General features: G+C 35.3%; 12 protein-coding genes across 12 annotated transcripts; 3 read left to right on the plus strand and 9 right to left on the minus strand.

Annotated features, from left to right (window-relative positions):
- Positions 1-1,585: 1,585 nt before the first annotated feature.
- RO3G_00117 (uncharacterized protein) lies at positions 1,586-2,430 on the minus strand (the record flags this gene model as incomplete). The annotated part of the gene is made up of 3 exons (XM_067654708.1): positions 1,586-1,596; positions 1,746-2,288; positions 2,349-2,430. 3 exons carry the CDS (start codon positions 2,428-2,430, stop codon positions 1,586-1,588), a joined length of 636 nt encoding a protein of 211 aa, XP_067510809.1.
- A 928-nt stretch (positions 2,431-3,358) lies between these two features.
- RO3G_00118 (uncharacterized protein) lies at positions 3,359-3,825 on the minus strand (the record flags this gene model as incomplete). The annotated part of the gene is made up of 4 exons (XM_067654709.1): positions 3,359-3,426; positions 3,492-3,551; positions 3,614-3,728; positions 3,814-3,825. The coding sequence occupies 4 exons, from the start codon at positions 3,823-3,825 to the stop codon at positions 3,359-3,361; spliced, it is 255 nt and encodes an 84-aa protein (XP_067510810.1).
- Positions 3,826-3,978: 153 nt separating this feature from the next.
- Positions 3,979-6,040, minus strand: RO3G_00119 (uncharacterized protein; the record flags this gene model as incomplete). Its single annotated transcript, XM_067654710.1, has 6 exons — positions 3,979-4,842; positions 4,897-5,066; positions 5,116-5,268; positions 5,344-5,523; positions 5,573-5,732; positions 5,783-6,040. The coding sequence occupies 6 exons, from the start codon at positions 6,038-6,040 to the stop codon at positions 3,979-3,981; spliced, it is 1,785 nt and encodes a 594-aa protein (XP_067510811.1).
- A 317-nt stretch (positions 6,041-6,357) lies between these two features.
- Positions 6,358-6,936, minus strand: RO3G_00120 (uncharacterized protein; the record flags this gene model as incomplete). The annotated part of the gene is made up of 5 exons (XM_067654711.1): positions 6,358-6,432; positions 6,483-6,536; positions 6,595-6,650; positions 6,714-6,780; positions 6,895-6,936. The coding sequence occupies 5 exons, from the start codon at positions 6,934-6,936 to the stop codon at positions 6,358-6,360; spliced, it is 294 nt and encodes a 97-aa protein (XP_067510812.1).
- A 238-nt stretch (positions 6,937-7,174) lies between these two features.
- RO3G_00121 (hsp83-like protein) lies at positions 7,175-9,334 on the minus strand (the record flags this gene model as incomplete). The annotated part of the gene is made up of 2 exons (XM_067654712.1): positions 7,175-9,184; positions 9,248-9,334. The coding sequence occupies 2 exons, from the start codon at positions 9,332-9,334 to the stop codon at positions 7,175-7,177; spliced, it is 2,097 nt and encodes a 698-aa protein (XP_067510813.1).
- Positions 9,335-9,991: 657 nt separating this feature from the next.
- On the minus strand, positions 9,992-11,309 carry RO3G_00122 (uncharacterized protein; the record flags this gene model as incomplete). The annotated part of the gene is made up of 2 exons (XM_067654713.1): positions 9,992-10,000; positions 10,071-11,309. 2 exons carry the CDS (start codon positions 11,307-11,309, stop codon positions 9,992-9,994), a joined length of 1,248 nt encoding a protein of 415 aa, XP_067510814.1.
- A 342-nt stretch (positions 11,310-11,651) lies between these two features.
- On the plus strand, positions 11,652-12,034 carry RO3G_00123 (60S ribosomal protein L37a; the record flags this gene model as incomplete). The annotated part of the gene is made up of 3 exons (XM_067654714.1): positions 11,652-11,654; positions 11,709-11,920; positions 11,971-12,034. 3 exons carry the CDS (start codon positions 11,652-11,654, stop codon positions 12,032-12,034), a joined length of 279 nt encoding a protein of 92 aa, XP_067510815.1.
- Positions 12,035-12,945: 911 nt separating this feature from the next.
- RO3G_00124 (uncharacterized protein) lies at positions 12,946-14,092 on the minus strand (the record flags this gene model as incomplete). Its single annotated transcript, XM_067654715.1, has 3 exons — positions 12,946-12,963; positions 13,076-13,258; positions 13,451-14,092. The coding sequence occupies 3 exons, from the start codon at positions 14,090-14,092 to the stop codon at positions 12,946-12,948; spliced, it is 843 nt and encodes a 280-aa protein (XP_067510816.1).
- A 2,383-nt stretch (positions 14,093-16,475) lies between these two features.
- RO3G_00125 (uncharacterized protein) lies at positions 16,476-18,040 on the plus strand (the record flags this gene model as incomplete). Its single annotated transcript, XM_067654716.1, has 4 exons — positions 16,476-16,493; positions 16,553-16,759; positions 16,816-17,941; positions 18,012-18,040. 4 exons carry the CDS (start codon positions 16,476-16,478, stop codon positions 18,038-18,040), a joined length of 1,380 nt encoding a protein of 459 aa, XP_067510817.1.
- Positions 18,041-18,399: 359 nt separating this feature from the next.
- On the minus strand, positions 18,400-18,707 carry RO3G_00126 (uncharacterized protein; the record flags this gene model as incomplete). The annotated part of the gene is made up of 2 exons (XM_067654717.1): positions 18,400-18,537; positions 18,594-18,707. 2 exons carry the CDS (start codon positions 18,705-18,707, stop codon positions 18,400-18,402), a joined length of 252 nt encoding a protein of 83 aa, XP_067510818.1.
- An 821-nt stretch (positions 18,708-19,528) lies between these two features.
- On the minus strand, positions 19,529-20,898 carry RO3G_00127 (uncharacterized protein; the record flags this gene model as incomplete). The annotated part of the gene is made up of 3 exons (XM_067654718.1): positions 19,529-20,044; positions 20,099-20,124; positions 20,190-20,898. The coding sequence occupies 3 exons, from the start codon at positions 20,896-20,898 to the stop codon at positions 19,529-19,531; spliced, it is 1,251 nt and encodes a 416-aa protein (XP_067510819.1).
- A 332-nt stretch (positions 20,899-21,230) lies between these two features.
- RO3G_00128 (uncharacterized protein) lies at positions 21,231-21,958 on the plus strand (the record flags this gene model as incomplete). Its single annotated transcript, XM_067654719.1, has 4 exons — positions 21,231-21,305; positions 21,366-21,457; positions 21,517-21,693; positions 21,751-21,958. 4 exons carry the CDS (start codon positions 21,231-21,233, stop codon positions 21,956-21,958), a joined length of 552 nt encoding a protein of 183 aa, XP_067510820.1.
- Between the last annotated feature and the right edge of the window lie 1,886 nt (positions 21,959-23,844).

The raw sequence follows: 23,844 nt of genomic DNA on the forward strand, positions 1-23,844 counted from the left end.
CTATAATTGTTTTCGATACTAAAAATAAAGTTATCTGTACCTTTTTATATGAAAACTGTGTTACAAAAAAGAAAGGATTCAAAACTGACAGTTGGCTTATTTTATAATTGTGGCTTCAGAGCTTATTGTATTGATCTTTTTAGTCAAACAAATTTAGAATTATGCAAAACGTCTCTTTTAAACAAACAGGACCAAGAACAAAACATGTACCTTGGCTAAAAACAATGGGGTGCATATCACTGACATCATTTTATTCCTCATCATCACATCCTCTCTCTTTCTTATTCTTCTCGCTTGCCTGAATTTTAATATTTTTAAAATGAAATACGACTTGCGCAGCATGTAATACAAGCAATTTATGAAGAAAAGAATAGTTTTTTCTTTTTATTCTTGCTTCCTTCATTATCACTATTTTCTCGCTTGTTTGTCAAATCACTTGTACTCACTGACCTGTGCATATTCACATCTTCATCTCGCTGGTGTTGCTCTTGGAGTTCCAAAGCAAAATGAAAATCTGTATGTTCATCTACATTTTTCAATAAAATCTTTTTACTACATTTGTCACACACCCATTCAGTGCTACTAGTTGATTTTGCAGGCGGTGATTTCCAAAAAGAATTCAAATCATTTTTCTTTTTCTTTGTCTCAACCACTATTTTGCTGGTCTCCTGGGATTTTCGATCGTTTATTGCTACTGTATTATTTGCTGCTGTGTTATTTGCTGCCTTTGTAAAAAAGTGCTGTATCGAATGCGAGCTTGAAGGTGCTTGTCCCATACCGCTGGCCTGGAACTGAATACCTGAGCAAGGCATGGTGCCTTTTAATGATTTAAATACCTTTTCTAACTTTTTTGCTACATTTTCTTAAATTTGTACTATTTTAGTCGCTCTTGCTCTTTGTATTTTTTTGTTTTTATTTATTTACCCGTGTTTTTCATTTCATCTTTTGTAATTGATCCTATCACTTTTGAACGATATGAAAGATACGGTATTGAAGCGTAGTGTAACTAATGACGAAATAAGTATATGCAAACATGCAGAGAAAGAGCCTTTAAGTACGCTGAATGTTTTGGGCCATGTATTATATTCTTCAAGATTTTGCATGATTCTGTTATGTAGCTCGATAGCGAGAATAGAAAACCATCTATTCATTTCATTTAGGTCTTCAACAACAGGATTAAATGACTTGGAAGCCATGATTGATTTGGGTGCCTTTGAAGGAATAACTATTAAAGGTTCATTAGCACTGTGCATCTGCTTTTTGCTTTTTTTATTTTCCTCACTTTCTTCATGGTCCATTCCTCTACAAATATGATATAAATAACGTCCAGTTGATGTTCCAAATCTCTTTTGAAGATCTTCCATACTATATGGCCTAATATTACAGCATTACAGGGTTTGTAAGATGCTTTATTTATACAATGACTCATACCATAAATCACTTGCTTTACCAATTGATAAATCTGATTCTATTTCGCTTCCTAATTTACCGCCCAAATTTCTAATTTTTGTAAAAGGAATGGTTTCCATGAAATCAGATGTAGCTGAAAGCCTTAAAATAGTCTTTCAATTATACACTATTCGCATCAATTTTGAACTATTCAATACATTTCCTTTCTTATTTACCTGCTTATTCGGCTTATTTCTGCTAGAGCAAAGTTTAGCGACTGACTTGTAATGCGCAATACCTGTTTGTCATATCAGAAAATCTAATAATGAACCTGAATCCTTTCTCTTTCTTTTTACCTGCTGAGCATGTAAATTTTAATGTCTCGAATATTTCGTTACGGATCTCAGCTGCTAATTTTGCACCAATGTATAATTGTAAATCCTTCCAAGTTGCCTTGGACCATCTTTTGTCCTTAAACGTTTCCTTTTTTTGCTCTTCTTCTTTGGATTCCATCGTAATACCGACTTCGTCCCAATCAAGTTCAACTCCACACTCTTTATCGTTAACTCTTTCCAATAATTGTGGCCATCGATCCATATATTCTGTCATCAAGCGTTTATTTACAGTCTCTGTCACATCCATAAACGCTTCATCTAAACCAATCTTTTGGAGCTTGCTGCAATACTTGTAAAATATAAGAAATATCTTTCTTGAGGCGGTTCGATAAGGATCTAATGATACTTTTTGTGTTGAGCGATCTGGATTTTCGCGGTAGCAAGGTTCTCTTTCATCGGCTGCGTAAGTTGGGACATGCATGAATTTTATTTCTGGGCATAATTCTTTTGCTTCTTCTGTAGTACTATGCCTTGCAACGCCAGCTTTTCTAGCTGGATAGTTTACTATATTTAAATAAGAAATTTAGCTTTTCTTCATTGTTCAAATCATGTTCCTTATTAAACCTGCAATTAATGTATTCCACTGTTGAACTGCGGCAGGAACATCAGAAGGTATACCTAATCTCACTTGTTCTATATTCAACATGTTTTGTCAGCTGCGGAATGTTTCTTTTCATATGCCGTTACCAACTTGACAGTAAAAGCAATCTAATTCAAAATTCAGAAATGTTTTCTTATTTTAACTCGTTAGTCTTTTGTGTTTTAATTACCCAAATCGATATGTAATATGCAGCAAGATCCTTTCAGCTCCTGCGGTAAAAAAGGCATTTTTTTTTTTACGACAGAAAAGAAGTGCCACGAACTTTTTTTTTTTTGGCGTTTTTCGTGGAGTGTAAAACCCCTGAGACGCCACAAAAGACAAACAGAGCAAATCAATGCTTAATACAAAAATAAAATGATAAAATATATAAAGGCACAACTATGAAAGGCTTTAAAATGTAAACGTTAGTCTGTGCTTTCTGCATTTTTTGTAATTTTTTTTAAAATGACATACGACAAAAGCATATACAGTTTTTTATTAATTTTTAACAATAATTTTATCAACTGATTTTTAAGTTTAGTGATAATTTCATATAATAACCTAAACAAGTTTTAGAGAGCCAAGTCAACTTAAAGACAGAATAGAGTAAATCATTAAAAGAGAACAGATGCAAGTGTTCATCTGAAAAGAACAAGATAAGGGGGTGTATTAAAGCGGTCAAGGGCACCAATTAAAGTGAGCGATATATACTCATAATGGATAAGCATGTATAATAAAGTAAAATGATTGAATATTTCGCGTTTTGATTAATGAAGACTATAACTGAACTGCACCATATTCAATAAACTTATTTGGCACAAAAGTTCTCCCTTTTTTTTTTCTTCTCCCGCTTTCTCGCTGTTTAAAACACAAACAAGTTGAACTTTAGCTTGTAATAACAAATATTCATGTGATCCTCCCGTTTACAGAAAAAAAAAAAAAAAGAGGCAATTATTGTATTCACACGTAAAGAATCATGTTCTTTTGGGGATATTTATTGGCTGGCCTTAAGCTTTTCAACCAATTCAATGTATTTTTGTTCAGCTTCTTCTTGTGACATGCCTATTGATAAATAATGAGTTTTTATTTACCCCAATTTTTGTACTGTTTTTATTTTTATCCCTTACCCTTAAGCTTGGTCCAAGCATCCCACTTGTAACGTCCCTTGATATCGAAAGTAGGCTTGGCTGAAATAATATCAACAATTTAGTTTAAAACGCGTTATTACATACCATTAAATGTTACTTACAGGTTTCGTTGTCACCAACAGTAGCTTGCTTGAACAAACCATATAATTCCAAGAGTTCGTCATTAGAAGGCTTTGTAGAAAGCTTTTGAACTTCTTCAGCAGCAGTAGTGAATTGCTAAAGGTGTACCCATTTAGTATTTCCATTCCTTGTTTGCTTCATTGCTTTCTATTTTTTTTTTAAAAAAAAAATTAAAACTTACTTGAGAAGGCATGGTTAAGTTTTAGTTAATAAAAAAAGTTAAAAACAAAAAAAAGTCAAGTCGTTTTATACTCAATTTGCAGTTACACCAACCAAAATTGTAATACAAAGCTACCCCGAGTCATCTAAGAAGGGCATGATTTATTATTTACAAAAAAAAAGAGAGTTAAATACGTTCAAGAGGATTATCTTCTTGAATAGAGTCATTAATAAAACCATTTCTAATAGCTTCTCTTTCCATACGCTTTTTGTCTTCAATTTCTTTCATTGTTTCCGGTCCCCATTCTGCAGGTACAATTAAGTTTAAGAAGATGGCCATCAATGATCCAATACAATATCCAGTATCTACAATGGTTTCAATAGCGCTTAAAAACCCTTTAAGTGCCGCATTGTCTCCAGAGTATTGGAATACGTGTGTAAACCAACTGGGCACCAAAGTGACACCTAAACCAAGCGCCAAGGAGCATGTCACAATAAATCGATCACGACGCGTCCACTGAAGATAAGCAAGGATACGAATACCAGAGACAGTGACAGAAGCAAAAAGAAACGCGTTCATCCCACCAAGCACAGGAGCAGGGATCGCCAAAAAGACAGCTGACACTTTACCAAAGATGCCATAAAGCAAGATAAAGAAACAGCAGCAGTAGCCGGCTAACCGGTTTGCACAGCGAGTCATTGCTACCACACCATTGTTTTGTGCAAAGGTCACAAGAGGTGAAATAGTCATGCAGGCAGATAAAAACGAGTTGATGCCATCTGCCAATAAGCCTCCTTGAATACGGCTCTGGAAAATTTCACCCTCGACTTCAACACCAGATACATCACAAGAGGCAGTAATATCCCCAATACTTTCGAGTATGTTGTCCAAATAAACAATTAAAAATGGTATCACTGCTGGACCATAGACTGTAATAGGAAATGTTCTCACCCAGAGGAATGTGATGGGAGGAGCAGTATCAATCGTACTGTGGTCAACATAGCCACAAGCAGCTGCAACAATTAAGCCAACAATTAAACCGATAACAATCTAGAAAAAAAAATCAATAGCTAATACTTGTTGTTTAAAGTTCTTTTTTCATACCTGTGAACTCTTCATGAACGGTGAGCCTATATTTTCAATCAGAATGATAGTAAGGAAGACGAGAAGACCTAGACCAAGGAATTGTGGGCTTCCCCAGGGAAGTGCATGAGGAGCATTAATATTTGGACATTTTGAATATAAACCAGTATCAGGCATGGAAGCACATGAACCTGTATCACTCTTGTTAATAGACTAAAAAAAATTCTTTTTGTATATTACCTGATCCACCAGCCCAATCTTTTAAGGCATTGCTGATAACTGAACAACCAATCAACAAGATCGTACTACCACTTACGATAGGTGGAAATAATCGACGAATAGTTTTTGGTGGTAAGAAGCTCATACCAATTTCAAAAAACGAACAAACCATGGCTTTGTATTAATTCAGCATTTAGTCTTGTGTTTTCGTCTCAATCTTCACTGTCTCCTCCCCCTTTTTTTACTTACATGTTCCAAGAATAGCACCCCAGGCTCGAGGACATGGCAAATACTCGGTGGTTCCATCTGGTAATATTTGAGTGGGACAATAACCTGTTGAATACATATTTTTAATAACAGCGCTTGCTGCTGGGATACTAGCAAAGTTGGGTCCCACTACACTTAATAAACCAGTTCCAACATAATAACCTAAACAAATTGTTAAAGTAATCATCTTCTCCTTCTTTCTTATTTTTACCTGTTCTCCAAATCTTAAAGCGGGTAATTTGAATAAGTGATAAAAGAGCAGATACAATTAAAGCGGCTGATAAAAGGTATTGTTGATCTTCTGTTTTCAAGTTCAAGGCAGTTGGTCCTGATCCCACCATAATTAGAACTGGTGTAACCACTCCACTGACCTGTCAGATTTGTTCAATCTTTAATTCAATATTAGGAAATTGTTCTTTACCATAGCCAAAGAGTGCTGAAAGCCCATAATGATAGCTAAACCCAATGGTAATCGACTATTTAAGCCCCAAAATGGAGCATTCTTTTTTTCTTTCTGTAAAATGGATGGCATACACATATTTTTCCAATCAAAACTTCCCCACCATCCTTCTTTACTACCCACTTGGGATTTAAACAATTGCCATAAATTGGGTGCTTCAACAGGTGGATAGGCTTCGAATTGAGTCTGTGTTGTACTAGCAATGCTTTCAGGAGTCATAGAAGACGGTAACCCTGTTTTGCTTTCCATGGTTGACAACGATAAAGCAAAGAAAAAAAAAAGAAAAAAAAAAAAAAAGACAAAAAGTGACTGCAATGTTATGTCGGATTTTTAATTAAAAAACTTCTACAAAAGAGTTCGGTGCCACCTTAAAATAAGCATAGTTTGGTAGTATATATCCTGATGAATACAAATACATAATGACAGTATTTATTATACACACACTTTTTTCCTTTATTTTGTAAATTTAAAAAAAAAGCCATTGTTCTTCTTTAGAAATTGCTGTGATCTGTTTTTTCTTTTTTTATACAAATAACTTAGTGGGCAATTTCCTCAGGTTCAGCATCATAAGCAGCCAATTGTTGAGAAATATCAGCATCAACTTCGGGAACCTAGTCTTTCATTAATATTCCCATTCAATTATTTACATCATTCCACTTACAGCAGGAGCAGGAGGGAGCTTGAAGTCCTTAGCGATAGATTCGTCAGAGGCGGCCTATTTTAATACAGTCCATTAATTTCTTTTATGTGTGTTTTATAAAAAAAAAACCTACAGCAGGTTGGGGCTTGTAGACCTTCAATTCCTTTAAAAATAAGTCTTGAAGGACATCTATACATGTACAAGTAATCAATATCCCCGTTAATCTAATTATTCTAATTCAACTATTTTTACCCTTCTTTACAACAGCAGCAGCAGAGAAGCTGCGAGCAGCCATAGCGGGAACAGAAGCTTGAGCAGACTATTAAGCAGAATTTTAATTATTATAAAAGTTTTGAATGATTCCACATTTATTAATTTTTTTCGCTTCCTTTTCCCCTTTTTCTAATAAATAACTATTATTGTTGTTTCTTACCTTGATAGCAACGGAGCGAATGGCGTTAATGGCAATAGACATGTTTAAACAAAAAAAGAAAATGTGGAGTTCGAATGGAGAAAAGAAAATTATAGAGGGAAGCTAGGGTTAGTTGAGCCTCGAGACCCTATTGGTGACGCAAGCAGAGGTTTAAAAACCGAAAATCAAGCAGGATAAAAAAACACGAAAGTTATGTTTGATACTTTTATTAAAAAACAACTATGCAATAAAGAATGAATTATAAAGAAAAAAAAGATATGGAAATATATGGTAAAATTATTTAATCAACTTCTTCCATCTTGGAAGCTTCGGTGCTCTCTTCGGCAGGAGTTTCTTCTTTATCCGCTTCTTCAATTGGTGTATCTTCTTCATCAATACTAAGACCAAGAGCAACCATACGGTTAATACGGGAAGCAAAAGAGCTAGGGTTATCAAGGGAGAAACCAGATGTTAAAAGAGAGGTTTCATATAGCAGTGTAACAAGATCTTTCACAGTACGATCAGCAGAGTCTGCTTCAGCCTTTGTCTTGAGTGCCTTGATGATAGGATGATGTGGGTTAATTTCCAAAGTCTTCTTGGAAGCCATGTAACTAGACATAGTAGAATCTCTGAGTGCTTGAGCTTTCATGATACGTTCCATATTGGCAGACCAGCCAAACTGACCAGTAGTCAAGACACAAGGAGAGTCAGTCAAAATAGCAGAAAGAACTACTCTTTCAACCTTATCACCAAGGATTTCTTTTACAGTCTTGCAAAGGTTTTCAAACTCCTTCTTTTCTTCTTCGCGCTTCTTCTTTTCTTCTTCATCCTCTTCAAGGAGTTCGGCACCTTCCTTTGTGATACAGACCAACTTCTTACCGTCATATTCCTTTAATTGAGTTGTGGAGTATTCATCAATAGGATCAGTCATCAACAAGACTTCAATGTTCTTCTTCTTGAAACCTTCCAAGAAAGGAGAATGTTCAACAGCAGCTCGAGATTCACCAGTGATGTAGTAAATATTCTTTTGTTTCTCGGACATACGAGTAACGTAATCTTTAAGAGAGGTCATTTCATCACCAGACTTGGTAGAGTGATAACGAAGTAAATCAGCAAGTTTGCTGCGGTTTTGAGAGTCTTCATGAATACCAAGTTTGATGTTCTTGCTGAAGGCCTCATAGAATTTATCAAATTGTTCCTTATCTTCAGCAATTTCTTGGAACATCTCAAGACACTTCTTGACTAAATTCTTGCGAATGACCTTCAAAATCTTGTTTTGCTGTAACATTTCACGAGAGATATTGAGTGGCAAGTCTTCAGAATCAACAACACCCTTAATGAAGCTGAGCCATTCAGGAATCAATTCTTCACAGTCATCCATGATGAATACACGGCGAACGTAGAGTTTAATATTGTTTCTCTTCTTCTTGGTTTCAAACATGTCAAAAGGAGCACGCTTAGGAACAAACAAGATGGCACGGAATTCCAATTGGCCTTCGACAGAAAAATGCTTGACAGCCAGATGGTCTTCCCAATCATTGGTAAGAGCCTTGTAAAATTCAGCATATTCTTCGGGCTTAACATCCTCTGGGGTACGAGTCCAAAGAGGCTTGGTCTTGTTGAGTTCTTGGTTCTCGGTCACTGTCTCTTTAATTGTCTTCTTCTTCTTGTCTTTCTTGTCATCATCATCAGTTACTTCTTCGATCTTGGATTCAGTAACGGGTTCTTCTTCATCATCAGAGACTTCCTTTTCAACTTCCTTTTCAACAACAAGTTGGATGGGATAAGAGATGAATTCAGAATGCTTCTTGACAATGTCTTTAATTCTTCTTTCTTCAAGGTATTCAAGTTGATCTTCCTTCAAGAAAAGTCGCATCTCAGTACCACGGCCAAGAGAAGGATTGACTTCATCACGAGTGATGGTGAAGGAACCACCAGCAGAAGATTCCCAAATATATTGTTCATCGTCATTGTGTTTGGTAATGACTTGAACCTTATCAGCAACAAGGTAAGCAGAGTAGAAACCAACACCAAATTGACCAATCATGGAAATATCAGCACCGGAGGAGAGAGCTTCCATAAAAGACTTGGTACCAGACTTGGCAATAGTACCCAGATTATTGACTAAATCAGCCTTGGTCATACCAATACCAGTATCACGAATAGACAAAATGTTGTTTTGCTTATCAGGAGTCACACGAATGTAAAGCTCCTTTTCAGAGTCAAGAACAGAGGGATCAGTCAAGGACTGGTAACGGATCTTGTCCAAAGCATCAGAAGCATTAGAGATTAATTCACGCAAGAAAATTTCCTAAACAGCTTTCTTATTAGAGATCGACAACTTTTTAATTCGGATGTTTTTTTATTGTTTTACCTTGTTTGAATAAAAGGTATTGATGATTAAACTCATCAACTGTGAAATTTCAGCTTGGAATGAAAAGGTTTCAGTCTCAGTAGTCATCTTGATGGCGTATGTAAATGAAAAAGATGTAAATAAACAAAGAAGAAAGAAGGAAGAGAAGGAAAGAGAGGTGCCTTTATATATCCAATTCACTGCTCGTCCCCTCGTATTCACTCGAACCTGCCAGAAATCTGACTTTAAAATATTTGTTCTATACAATAAAAAAAATTGCCTCATTGGGTAACTGGAAAAAAAAAGAATATTCTTTGAGTTACATAGTTGGTAATTGTGCGTATGTGCAATCTTTATTGTATTAGTATTTGCATTAGTCTTCCATATCAAAATCTTCTTCATCTTCCTCATTTCTTTGTTCATTATTAATTATATTACTATGTTGTGAATCTTGTCCTCTATCGACAATCGATGCGTTTTCAGGCATATAATCCCATATTTGGAATAAAATTGGTCTTGGGAGTAGACGAAATCCTGTTGTATGAGAAACAGCTCCAAAATGCTGAAAAATATAATTCAGGGCAGCTTGTTGTAATCCTTTTTGTTCTGATAAACTTGCACTGTGATATATTTTACTTGCTGTTTCAATATCTATTTCTTTGAATAATCTTCTGATACACAACGCAGATAGTCTTGGTGCCATATATACATGGGCCATTACTAATAAATCAGAAACCAGTTCTGTTGAAAAATCGTTTTCATTTTCTATTGAGTCTGAATACAAGTATTTCACAAATCCTCTGAGTGTTGAAATGGGTTCGGCTATAGCAATTTTATTATTTACCGTTTCTGACATACCCGAATCCCACAGGTTTACAAAATAGGGCCAGCGTGCTAACAATATTAGACGATGTACAGGAATGCCAGGATCATCGGGATCAATGGATGAGCAAATGGTAAAGTTGGCTTCTTGTCCTTTCTTTTTTTCGTCTAATAATCTTAATAGGTCTTTTCCTAACAGTGGAGGAGGCACAGGAATGACACCAACCTCTTCTAAATCAACTCGTAATACCATCGAGTAAAATTCCTCAGGCTCATCTTCATTTGTACCAAACAAATAAAAGTGCTTATCATTTTCTGTCATAGAGAAACAGTGCCAGCTGCAGGTTTCGTAGCGTGCGCCTAATTCCCGACACTGCCACTGCATACATGATAAATCCAATGTCCACAAACCCGTCGTCGGAACATTAATAACAGCTTCTCTAAAAGGTACAGTTACTAGGACGACCAACTGGTCATCACATAATTGTGCAAAGCGTTGACCAAATAAAAGTGAAGGTGAAGCACTCGAGGTAATATCCAACTGTGTAATATTTTCTGGTTTGCATAAATCAATAAATGTCAAATCATTCGATCGGCTCATATCTTCTCGCAATCCTCCATAAACATATAGTTTCTTGTTATATACAAAACTCATATGCTGTACCCTTCGAGCAAATGGCAGTGGTTGCTCCCATTCCCATGTAAACAGGTTTAAAATAAGCAATGTATCGGTAAAAGAAGCCGAAGAGCCTGCATAGATTCCTCCTGCAATATAGAGTTTGTCTTCGAAAATTGTGGCTGAATGTCTAATTCTTCCTTCTGGAAGTAGCCCATGAGTCTCTGGGTGGTGCCAGGTCATGGTGTTCAAGTCCAGGATTACAATGTCATTAAAATATTTGTCTTCTTCGGAATTTCCACCAAAAATTATCAATTTGTCACCATTCCATAAAGTGGCTGAATGATCATGACGTTTAGAAGGTGGTTCGCCTTTTGTATAAATTACTTGTGTCCAGTGACATGTTTCTTTATACTCAAGTTTGTATAACTTATTAAAAATGTCATCACTATATTGATCAAAACCACCAAAGACATAAACAGTATCACCAACTGTTGTAAGAGAAGCCCCAACAAGAGAAGCAAGCCTTTCGCCAGTGGTTCGAATAGGTTGAGAATACTCTATCATAGGTGAACCATTTGAAGAAGGTGTACGATCTCTTGAAGGAATGGTTACATGAGGTGAGTTTGGATGAGGACTGTTCATTTTAATAGTTTTATGCAAAGATAAAAAATGCTTGATCAAATATAGCACAAAAAAATCTCCAAAAGAGTAGTGATTCTTTGCTTATTACTTGGCAGGTTTAATAAAATATATTTTTAATACTTTAAATATTCGTGCAAGAAAAGAAAGACAAACCATAAAAAGCTATTTTTTTTTGAAAGCTCACATTGGGCCAATCATATGCATTCAATTTTTTTAATACGTCATTGTCCGGTCCACAGGATGAAACAGTGGCTCTATTGAGGTCTCGGTTGGAAAAAGTAATGAACAGTATGGCAGCATAATCAAGCATTCCCCCTCCTTTTTCCATATAATCCATTTAATATGGTATAGTAAAATACATCCATCTAAAAAAGTAATCCGTCTAACATTTTATAAAAGGCCAAGCGTACTAAGAAGGTCGGAATCACCGGTAAATACGGTACTCGTTATGGTGCATCTCTCAGAAAGACTGTAAAGAAGATGGAAATCACTCAACACGCCACATACACTTGTACCTTCTGTGGTAAGGATGCCGTTAAGCGTACTGCTGTTGGTATCTGGAAGTGTAAGGGCTGTAAGAAGACCTTGGCTGGTGGTGCTTATACTGTCTCGTAAGTTTTACTGATGTGCAATGTATAAATTTAACTAATTTTTTAAATAGCACTACTGCTGCTGCCACTGTTCGCTCCACTGTTCGTCGTCTTCGTGAACTCGCCGAAATCTAAAAATGCTACAGTTTTGCCAAATGGTTCGTTTGAAATAAAAGTGTAAATACTCGACACAAATTTTGTCACGATTGGACACATAAGTCTTGTTTAGAACATAGAATCATACAATAGAGATCAGATTTATTTTGGAAGCAAAAATTAACATCACTCGGCTGCTTAGAATTTCGTGCATTCATTTTGTCAATTTATTCTTAGTGATTTTGCTCAATTATCTTTGAACTATTCATCGTTAATTTCTGATTCAAGGAATTTATGAAAATAGTAAAGCAAAGTTTTGTGATTTCTAATTATTTTGAGCTTTATGAAATTTAAATCCTAAGCAAAACACTCTTACATGGAATGTTTTTGATAGTTGATTGGTACAACTTTTTTTTTTGTTCGTTAACCAAATAACTTCACGTTCGTTTTATGTCTGTTACTTTGAAGTCCCTGGCTCTAACTTCAAGAGCTTGGTTTCATAGAAGAAAAAACTTACTTTTTTTTATAACTGGTTACTTTCGTTCAAATATTATATAAATGTTTATTTAGATACGTCTTTGGAAACTTTATACTTTGGATAACGGTTACTACTGTTTTTAATCATGTTTGATAGGTTTTAACGCTATTAGCAAATTAAAGCAACAACAGCCTATGGAGTTTTAGACGTTTCTAGCAGAATGTATCCTCAAATTCGACAAATTGTAAGATTATATGGCATTACAATCTTATAAACCCTGATAATTTTTTTTGTGAAAAGAGTGTATAGCAATTCCAGTTTTTTAATACTCGTTATTGTTACTGCGTTAGTGAATTAAAAAGTCATCATTCTTAAAGAGGATTCAATATCCTAGCTGATAGGCTGGAGAATAGCCAATGTCACACTTTTATAAAATACAAAAGCAAAAAGAATAGTACAAAAGAACAAGCAATTACTTAGCTGTTCTGTTCTATTAATTTTGGATAGACACTATTGAATACATTCCAACATACTTCCACTCGGGCCGTTTCAAAGAGCCCAAGGGTTATATTCATTGGTATATCACCATTCAGATCTTTTACTTGTTCACAGTTTCCATTACGAGATGGATTCCCAATTTCATCCCAAAGGGGTATCATTGTATTATATAAGCGATCAGGCTGTTTATGGGAACGATTTTTGTGGGGTATTAGACGTGGGTATTTTCTATAGAGTTCTTGGAAGGCTTGGTCTATGGTGGTGCGGGCCTTATAAGATATGTTCACCTGAAATGATGCATTTTCTCGAATGAAGCTTTCATATAATTCGACGCTCTCTGTTAATAACTTCTCTGGAATGGGATATGTTAGAATATCCTTTTCTGGTATTGAATGTGTGTCAGACTGACTACTGGCTATTGAACGTGAGTTGGTCCAAGTGCCCATTTGGTTATTTGACCGCCAAGCTTCATTCTTCACTTTTTCTTCTAATTGCAAAAGTTTTTCATAAAACAACAAATTTTCAGAACTAAAGTCTCGAATAGCGTATTCTTGAAGTTGACTCATCATGTAAGGGTCCATCAAGGTACGTTCCAAACATTCCATTGTTAACTCGAGCGGTGCTGATAAAGATGATACTTGTCTAGGCGCCAATCTTCCAATGTCGAAATTTTCAGTGGAGCTATTTGTACGAAAATTGCGTTTTTTGAAAAAATACTTTGGTACGCGGATACGAATAGGAATATATTGTAGTAAAGGGACTACGATAGATATCACATGAGCGAAAGCAGTGAAAAATAAGACACAATTGGCGGGTGCAAAGACTCTATGCATATATAACTTCGCATTTGATTGTAAAGGAGATAGTTTGAAGAAGAAGATGGTATAAAGCAAAAATAGTGGAAATCCAATGAAAGCAATGATCCAAAGCTCTGTTCGAATACCATGAGCATCTGGATTATCTCTGAGAAGATAGGTGATGAAAGGTGTGAGGATAGCAATAAAGAAACCAAACATACCAAGCAAAATACATGCACCCCAACTAGGATCACATCGATGCAATACTTGAATTGCGTGCTGTTGTGATGGAATAGTGATTGCAAGAATGAGTATTAAAGACATGGCATAAATCAGAAATGGATTTCGTAATACTTTCCCAAGGTCCTTTTGATTATGTGTCACGTACCACCTATATGTCTTATCCTTCAGGTGCGATAGCTTTTCTTCATCTGACATTCGTGAATATTTGACTTTGAATTGATTGATTCGATAAAGATATCGAAGTCGATAAGCTCTTGTACAAAAAGCAAACATCCAAGTATAAAAACCAATGACTGTACCATACAACATAAAATAACAAGCAAAAAGTGGATTGAATGCCTGAGCTGCAAGTACACATGTACTGAATATTAAATGTCCAACTGCTCCCAAAGTTGCACAGGCGATTGACTTTTTCTGCAAAGAATATCTTTTCCATACCAGCTGTAGACGACCTTTGGAATGCAATTCAATAGATGATGAAGATCCACGATTTTTTGAAGGATCTAACGCACAAAAAATATATAAGAGTGTTGTGATTATAATAAAAAAAGCGTTAAAGATTGTCGCAGCAAAGTAAATTCTACCAGAAATGAATTTTCTTCTTTGAACCAAGCAATCGTCTAATGTCAAGTTATTTGATAAAAACTGTTCTTGTAATGTCATAGGGTCATTACATGCTGGAAGTGGATCAAAGGCATATAGCATACTGTTGCTTTGCCGTATATAAATAAGAAATTTTTTACTTTCTTTTTTATTTATTAAAAGAGCAACAATAAAAAAAAGAGGGAAAGAACAACTGTTGCCTTTTTATCTCTCTTCCTCTTCCTCTTTGTCTCATGCACACACCTTTTATAGCCTTTTTTTTATTCTCCCGAAAATGAAACTCTTCATGTCTGATTGGTTTATAAGCCACTTCTAATGAGCATATGGCATCCTTTATGATTATTGTTATTGTTATTGTTATTAGACTTGAATCTAGTTTAAATGCCTCATACCTAAAACCTCATTGGCTATCTGAACACAAAGACTGAAAAGATAAGTAAGCTGTGAGTACAATAGATCGATTAAATGATCGAACCCGTCTCCTTAATTTTATAGTGACTTTAAGACTTCATTTGTACTAAGCACATCTAATAAATGTGTACAACAATGTCAAAAGGGTTTGTAACTGGTTTCAAATTATTATTAGAATTGGAACCGTAAGAGAATATTCAGTGAGAGATCAAATAGACAAGAACATTTTAGTAAAAACAATCAAGATTTTACCTTTTTTAGAACTCTAGAGAATGTGTATTTAAAGTTTTCTCTCCCTTTCTTCTACTTTCATTCCACAATACAATCCATTTGTAAATAAAAGTGATAAAAAATCAATACTATTCAAGAAGGGTAAAAGCAATAGAATGGCATTAGATATATTGCCACTGTTTTAATTTTTTTAAAAGTCTTCATTATTCGAAAAAGGAAAATAGAGCAAAAGAATTTGTTCAAATTCAACAAATATAACATCGTTTATAAAAGACAGTTGTTTCTTTCATTTTTTACCAAAATATCTTAAGTAGACTTTGATACTTTTAAGATTATTCTTTGGATAGTAAATATACCAAGTATCTTCCATAACATATGCATGCATATATTCATTGTATATGCTATCCTTACTCATACTTTAGTACTACATTAAAAAAGCCCTTGCTAATTTAAATGTCCGGTATACATTTGTATAGAATAAGCTTTTTTAAAACTAGCTTTTGCACACTTTCGCTATTTAGTAAATATAAGAACAGTGATCACTGAAGTTAAATCTAACATCAAGTTTATTCTTACATTTTTACCTGAGAGCAATAATTTTTTTTTTCTTTGCCTGTTTGGAAATGGCTATCGGTATTTGAAAAGAGGCCTTTTGACAAAGAAGTAACTTTCTTTTATTTTGACAACAATGTGTTTTGTTCTCTCTTTCATTTTTCTTTTATACATTTATGTACTTTAGAAATCTTGCTTTATTCAAGAAGAAGGATTCAAATAAAGAAGATACACAAGAAAGAAGAAACAATAAATATTTGTGTTTTCAGTGGTCCTTGATAAATAAGAAAAACAAGAAGAATTTGAAACAACCGCAGCAAGATGAAAGAAATCATATTGCTTCACAGAATTTATTAGCCCAATGTATTGAAACTACCTTGTCTTTGCAACCTGCTATTAGGTACAAACGTAGTATTTCAATGATTCAAACACCAAATTCACCACAAACAGAAGGCAGACAAAGAAAAGGATCTTTGCCTGTTTATTTTAGTCAATTAGAGACTATTCCTGAAATATTGGATAGTCCATTAGCTATACACCATATCATAAAGCAATAACAATCCCACTTTATTTGATTTTGAGTAAGCAATTTTCGGAGTAAAAAAAAGAAAAAAAAAGCGCATGAGTCCGTGTGTAAACCTTTTTTTCTATTCTTTTTATTTATAAAATGCATCAAAATAAAGCAGTAAGCAACTAATTTAATTGTATTTAATCTAGTTTAATTTAATATGTTTTTTTTAAAAGGATCGTGTAGATATAAAAGCACCTGAGCTATATGGTTGGAATTTATTAGCAGCTGCAAATGCAGTCGAGTACACGCCTTTGTTGAATCAAAAACTTGCTGCTGATGCTGGTTTATTAAAATTGAGAAAATATGATGATATTGAAGATCATCCTACTATGGTGCCTATAGCTCTTGATGAGATACATCGGAATACAAACTTAGATGAAGTATAGTTTTTAATAGAGACTATAAATAAGCACTATGACTAAAACCATTTATTTAGCCTTTAGTCAAACTAAATCCTGAACATAAGAGTGTGTCACCCTTCTTATCCTTCTGGGATTTTCACAATGCTTACACGAATTTTGAAACGACGCCTACAAAAGTTGCTGAATCTTTGCTTGTTAAACTTGAGGCAAGCAAGTCAATGAACTATATGCGCTTCTTATCAAGCGATATATTACAACAAGCTGAACAATCGACTTTGAGATACAAGTCAAAAAATCCATTGAGTCAGCTAGATGGTGTTTTTGTTGCAGTGAAGGAGGAAGTGGACATTCAAGGCTTGGAAACTAAGTCAGGTACTAGCTTTATTAATGACGGAAAACCTGCTCTGCAAGACTCGACAATAGTAGCAAAGCTAAAAAAGGCTGGTGCCATTGTCGTTGGTTCTACTGTCATGAATGAACTTGGATGGGATACATTTACTGTCAACCCAAACACAGGTGTTCCAAAGAATCCCTACAAGAAAGTCCTTCATTCATGCGGAGGGTCTAGCGGTGGCTGTAGCGGATCTGTAGCAGCTGGACTATTTCCTTTTACGATTGGTGCAGATGGAGGTGGATCTATTCGAATTCCTTCTGCATTTTGTGGTTTATATGGTTTAAAAACAACCTGGGGTCGTGTTTCTGCATATGGTGGAGCAACACTTGATCCCTCGCTAGGATCCTATGGTCCGATTGCTGCCACTGCAGATGATATGACTATTGCTTACAGTGCTATCGCCGGACCAGATCCAAAAGACCCTTACACTCTCCAGCAGCCCTCTGTATCTCTAGCAGATTATGAAAAATGCAGCGATTTATCGGATCTTACGATAGCGATCGTTCCTGAATGGAATAAACTATCTAACGAAGTGGCTATTTTAGAAAAGTTTGATCAAGTGCAGACGTATTTAAAGCAACTAGGAGCACGAATTGTTGAGATTGACATACCTGATCTAGAACTTGCTCACACTGGTAAACTATGGCTTACATGTTTTATTCTTAATACTCATTTATTCTTTTTCAAATTGTATCTCAAAGCTCACACTGTTACCATCTGCAGTGAGATGTCTAATTTTGCTTCAAAATTTTCGCATAAACGTTCTTCGTTCCTTGCCTACACAAGAATTATGTCTGTTGTTGCAGGTACACTTGAAGCAAGAGATTATATACGCGCTCAACAAGTGCGTACTAGAATGATGAATCATTTGTCTAGATATTTTAAAGATCAAGGAATTGACTTGATACTAACGCCTACAACAGCTGTATTGTCACCCATAATTCCAGAAAAGGCAATGTCTTATGGTATGATGAACTCAAAATTGACCGTTTCTTCAATGGTATATGCTGTATTAGCCAATTTAACAGGCATACCGGCCGTTAACATCCCAGTTGGCTATCACGATGATTTGCCTATTGGCTTGCAATTCATGGCTTCTTGGTGGAATGAAGCTTTGCTATGCAGAATTGCAAAGGCTATTGAAAGATTGCCTACCGTTGAAAGAGAAAGACCAAAAGAACACTGGTTCGCTGATAATATTTTATAATGAGTTATTAAAGATAATAATAAAAGTGAGAGAACGGGGGTATTTTTGTATGTATATCTAATCTTCTTCACTACTGCTGCTACTACTATTACTGCTGTCTTGATATTGTTCTGATTTGCAATAATCGCAATACCATTTTCCCACAGGTGGTTCTACTAGACCAACACAGGCATAATGAAACCACTCTTTCTCGCACTATTGAAAAGTGGTTAATTGCTGATGGCGTATGCAAATACTTTTTCACAACTTACATTTTCTCCGTCACAAGCAATCATATCACCAAATGATACTTGATTACAATAGCAATAGATAGGTTCATTTGGATCCACTTCTGATTCATTTGAGGCTGCTGATTGACCCATCATAGATGGATTGGGTCGAGAAGAGTGGTGAATTCTATTTGTAGTACACGTTGGTATTTGTTTCAACTTTTAAACCCATAATCCTCCTCTCTCTTACCTTTTTCTATGTCCATCTGTTATATTTGTAAATAATGATCTCTTCCTATTGTTTAAAGAACTTTGTCTCATTGCACTCGATCGTACCCAGTCTGCTTCACTGATCCCAGTTTTTAATACTTGTGAATCAAGGCGTTCAATATGCCGTGATACAAGATCGTACATTTTCATCGCCAATTCAATTTTCTGATCCTGTTTCTGCATTGCTGTCTTGAACTCTTTTTCCAGCTGCGTACGAGCAGGTGCTAAATCGACAGGGTTCAATAACCGGCATTGTTTTATATAAAGTTTCTTATTTTTTGTATAAGCTTCTTTATGTTCTAATAAATTAGATTATGAGTATACATTTCAAAGTTGATTTCCATCTAATTTGCTGTACTTTGCAAGTCGTCATCCATATTTCTTAATTCTTGCATATTTTGATCTACTTCAAAAGGTAGATTTTGTAAACCTAGGCTTTATTTTTTAGACTACATTCTTAATCTCTATAAATTTTTTATTTACTTTCTATGTAATCTTCAAAAACATCTGCAATCGAGAAATTCATGATTTAACAAAATTTAAAGAAAGCAGAAAAAAAGACAAACACAGCTTCACACTACAAGCACCCTTAATTTTATTTCGTCATGTCTCAATCACAGCTTTCAACTTGCTTGATACATTTTGTGTAGGATGTTGAGAAAAGGGTGTTAGGAATGGTAACACAATTTATGCTTTGAATTGATTTATTAAGTAGATGTGATCACAGGAGTAATGGGTAATCCTTCTTTGGCTTTTACAGCCGAAATAAACGCAGCATGAGACCAAGTTAAATCTCTAGCACCTTGCATACGACCCGTATTACGATTAAATTGCTCAGACATAGATCCATTCGCCTGTTGATGGAACTGAACTGTAGCCAAGAACTTGTCTGCTTCCGTAGACACTTTAGATATGATTTGTTGCCATTGATCGCTGTTGGGAGCATAAGTACCATAGTCAAAAGGAGCAATGCGTTCAAAAAATGGCTTGTTTACTTTGTTGATTTCAATGCCTTTCTGTTTCCACTCTTCAATGGCTAGGTAGTAAAGTTCAGCATAGGCAGCTGTTGCTAAAAACCAAGGATTCCCCTCGGATTTTTCGTATCCATCATAGACATCCTCAGGATAACGACCAATAGCAGTTCCTAAGTCTGTTTTCAAGTCTTTGTTGATTGAATAAACTTTTAAAAACGCACTTTCTATGGCTGCTGCAGTAGCAAGGATCTATACAGACATGTGTTAATAATCGGGATATCTAAAACAAAATATATGTATAACCTTATCAGAAGCAGGAGTAAAGAAACCTAAGCAAAAGAATCATACTCAATATCTTGACTTTACCAAATTACCTTGAGGATGAAAAACTTACCTTCACTAATACTAGAAAATGTACTTGCTGCTAACAAAACAGAAACATCTAAACCAGAAGTCTTGTTTACGCCCGATTGCTCATCTTGTGTAACCCTGATGTAATTCTCCTCTGGCGACCAGAATGTTTCCAGTCTTTTTTGAATGTCATTAGCAGTAGATTGATAATTTTTATTGTTAAAAAAGTGATAGCCGTCCATGAGAGCTATGCGCATCACCATTAAAGTATAAAAATGTATGCCATTTACTTCCTCCCAAAGGTCAAAACACGGCTCTTCCCAAACGCGGACGATATAATCAAGATCTTTTTCAAGAGCTGTCATGATAGTTTTTCTTATAAAATCATCATGCTTTCCTTTGAATCGATTGATAATCTTCATGAATGTAATGGCTCTTTCTGCTGGACCATCATTTTGTGGCCTTCCCCAGGGACCGGAAAAAGCAGAACCGTCAGGGTTGAACTTGGGTTCACCTAAACATTGGCATACAGTAGGAATGTTTTGGGTATCAGCTTGAAATTCAACATAGTCTTTTAATAGGTTATCCTCCGTCTCGGGCAAATCGCAAAGAACTCGTACTACTAAAGCCGCGTCTCTGGTCCAAGTATAAAAATAATCTGGATGAGAGGTAGAGAGGGAGGCTGCAAGAAAACCTCGAGTGGTACCTGGGGGATGAATATTTTTAAGAATAGTTTTAAAGCTAATACGCATTTGCTTCGATATCCATTCGTCCAAGCCATTATTTCGTTTAAGCACAATATCAAAAATATGGGTTTGCTGAACAGCATGATAAAAGAAAAAAGTTGTTATTGTTAGTAACAGATACCCTATAAACATTTCTTCTGCTATTCTTTAATGTGAGAAATTGACAGAATATGAAGAAAAACAAAAACAACAGAAAAGGATAGTTCAAAAAGGCCACGAACGAGAATCTGTACTGCATAATTGTTTACTGTGTTAGGATCGGGATATGAAATAATCCAAGTTACACCACTGATAAGCCACGGTCAATTATACTTTTTCTTTCTTGATCAAAAATAGAAATGGCAAAAAGTGGAAACAAAGCAAAGAAATCACTAGCAATTGCTCCTTCTTCTAACTGGAAAAAGCTTTTACCTGTAAGTTAATAAAAGATTATAGGATGCTGCAATTGATATTCACATTATTTTTGATCTTAGACGATTGCCCCCAAAAATGAATCAAAAAAGAGAAAGACGAATGAATTCGAAATAAGTCCAAATTACAAAGGGAACAAAAAAAGAAAATTAGAGTAAGAGTGCATTGCAAAATTGATTTAGTTACAATTGTTCAGCTGTATTTTATTTATAGAGAATTAAAGGCTTTAAAGAAAGAGACAAAGAAAGAGGCCGAGATACCCAAAAAAGATGACCTGTGGTTTGGCGATGATATTGAAGAAGAAGTATTGAAAAACGTTTACGGAAACAAAACCAAAAAAACGATAAGTAAAGAGATCTTAGTAGAGAAGATGAATACGGCTGATTCAAAGTAAAAGAAGAAATGACTATACAGCTGTTGACAATATTTAACACTTTATACTTGTAGACTGGGGAAATTTGTAGCTATTGATTGTGAAATGGTGGGTGTTGGGCCCGGTGGTTTGGACTCAGCATTGGCCAGAGTATCCATCGTTAACTTCAACGGTGCTGTGTTGTTAGACGCCTACGTGAAGCCTTTGGAAAAAGTAACAGACTACCGTACACACGTAAGTGGCATTCAACCAAAACATTTGGAAAGTGACGAAGGTAAATAACTTTTTAAAAGATTACATTTTTCCCAATAATAACTGGCATAAGCTAGCAATCACATTTAAAGAAGCTCAAGAAAAAGTGGCAACCATAATCAAAAACCGTATTTTAGTAGGACATGCTGTATATAATGATTTGAAAGTTTTGATGTTATCCCATCCTACTCTCTTAATACGTGATACGTCTCGCTATAAACCTTTTCGTAAATTAGCAAAAGGCAGAAGCCCTGGTTTGAAAATGTTAGTCAAAGAAGTACTGGGTATTTCTATTCAAGCAGGAAGTCACTCATCTGTAAGTGAAATAGTAGCGTAAAAACATGTAAAAAGAAGCTGATTGCCTATTACTAGGTAGAAGATGCTAGATTTACTATAGAATTATATAAAAATGTGAAGACAGAATGGGAAAAATCATTTGGTGCTCGCAGTGGACTTATTATGAAGAAATTAAAAGAAAAAGAAGAAAAATCAAGAAATAAGAAGAAAGTAACTGTACAAAAAGAAGCAACTATTATTGAAGAATATTCTGAAAGCGAAGAAGAGAGCGATAGCGACAGTGATAGTGATTAGTTAGACCTATCTTCCTGATTTTATTTTTGCTAAAATAATTATTTTTATGAATAAAATCCAAGACTTTCTGTCATCTATGTGCTTATGCACTTTTTACTTTTGTTCTCGGTCGTTTCTACAACAATAGTAGTTGGCTCCACTCCAACTCTAGATGTGGTTTCCTCTTCCTTCTATGATGTCGTTTACTTGATTAATGTGAGCACCCATTTGGACAGCCTTTGAGCTTGAAGCTGATCTCAGTAAATAAACAGAAGAAATGTTGGTGTCGATACTCCCTTTCTTTCATTTTCTTCTTCAATCATGTCGCAGTTGCGTCAAGCTGTGCTGATTGCCATGTGGAATTGTCGTTGTTAGTCAAATTCACCAAGAACATGTGATCTTTTGACATCTGTTATATTCAATCCTTGATAAAGTTGTAGAATATCCAAAGCGAAAAAATAGGACACCATTCTTGGTTATCAATTTCGATGTCTTTGTGTTAATTTCTTTGGATGTCTAGCGATGAAAGTGGCTCCCGTTGGTGTATTTCTCTATTGTCCATTATGAATTCTACGTCTCTGAGTTGAATATTACTTATGTCTGAACGTGGTCGCAAGTGTGATTAACAAAATAGTCTTCAACTGCAAAGCATAGAGTTCCAGTGAAGCAGTGGCATCTCACCTGACAATATGACTAATAAGAATCATGACATCAAATATCTCTTTTGAAGTGTTTGGGATTTCTGTCTCTCAGCATCTTTTCGCCACAAACGATTGCAAAACTGGTGAACATGAAGTGATTAAGGGTTGTTGTGGGTCAATAATTCTGAAAGTTGATGTGATCGTTGTTAGATGTCCATTTAATGCTGAATATGACATACGTTGACAGACAACTAAATATTCTACCAAGAGTTCAAGGGCATAATCCAGTGATGAGTGCGATAATGGTTTTTTCCTGCACCATTGGACCATTTTTAATTATAGTGCTTTCTTGTAGAAAAATGGTTCGCGTCCTTGGTAAACTCCATAACTTTTACATTTATTTCTTGTGAGCTCTGATACTGTTGTATATCAACTAGGCGGCCTGACTCCAATATTTGTTCAATCTTATTATGGCTGGCGTTATTCTGATGGTTTGTGTAAGAAGAGACCACCAAAATTATGTTGGTCGATTTGGCGTTGTGAGAACTGCTTTTTTTGATCGATCGATTTTGAACTTCCATAGTACCGATGGTATCAATCTCTATGACGAATGAAGATAAAAACCTATGTTTGACCATATTTAGTTGAATGCATCCGTTACTACTGCCTCTAGATCTAGTTAATGGCTCTAAAACACCTGTAGTT

Source organism: Rhizopus delemar, genomic scaffold (genome assembly GCF_000149305.1).
Source record: "Rhizopus delemar RA 99-880 supercont3.1 genomic scaffold, whole genome shotgun sequence".
NCBI classification, from domain to species: Eukaryota; Fungi; Mucoromycota; class Mucoromycetes; order Mucorales; family Rhizopodaceae; genus Rhizopus; species Rhizopus delemar.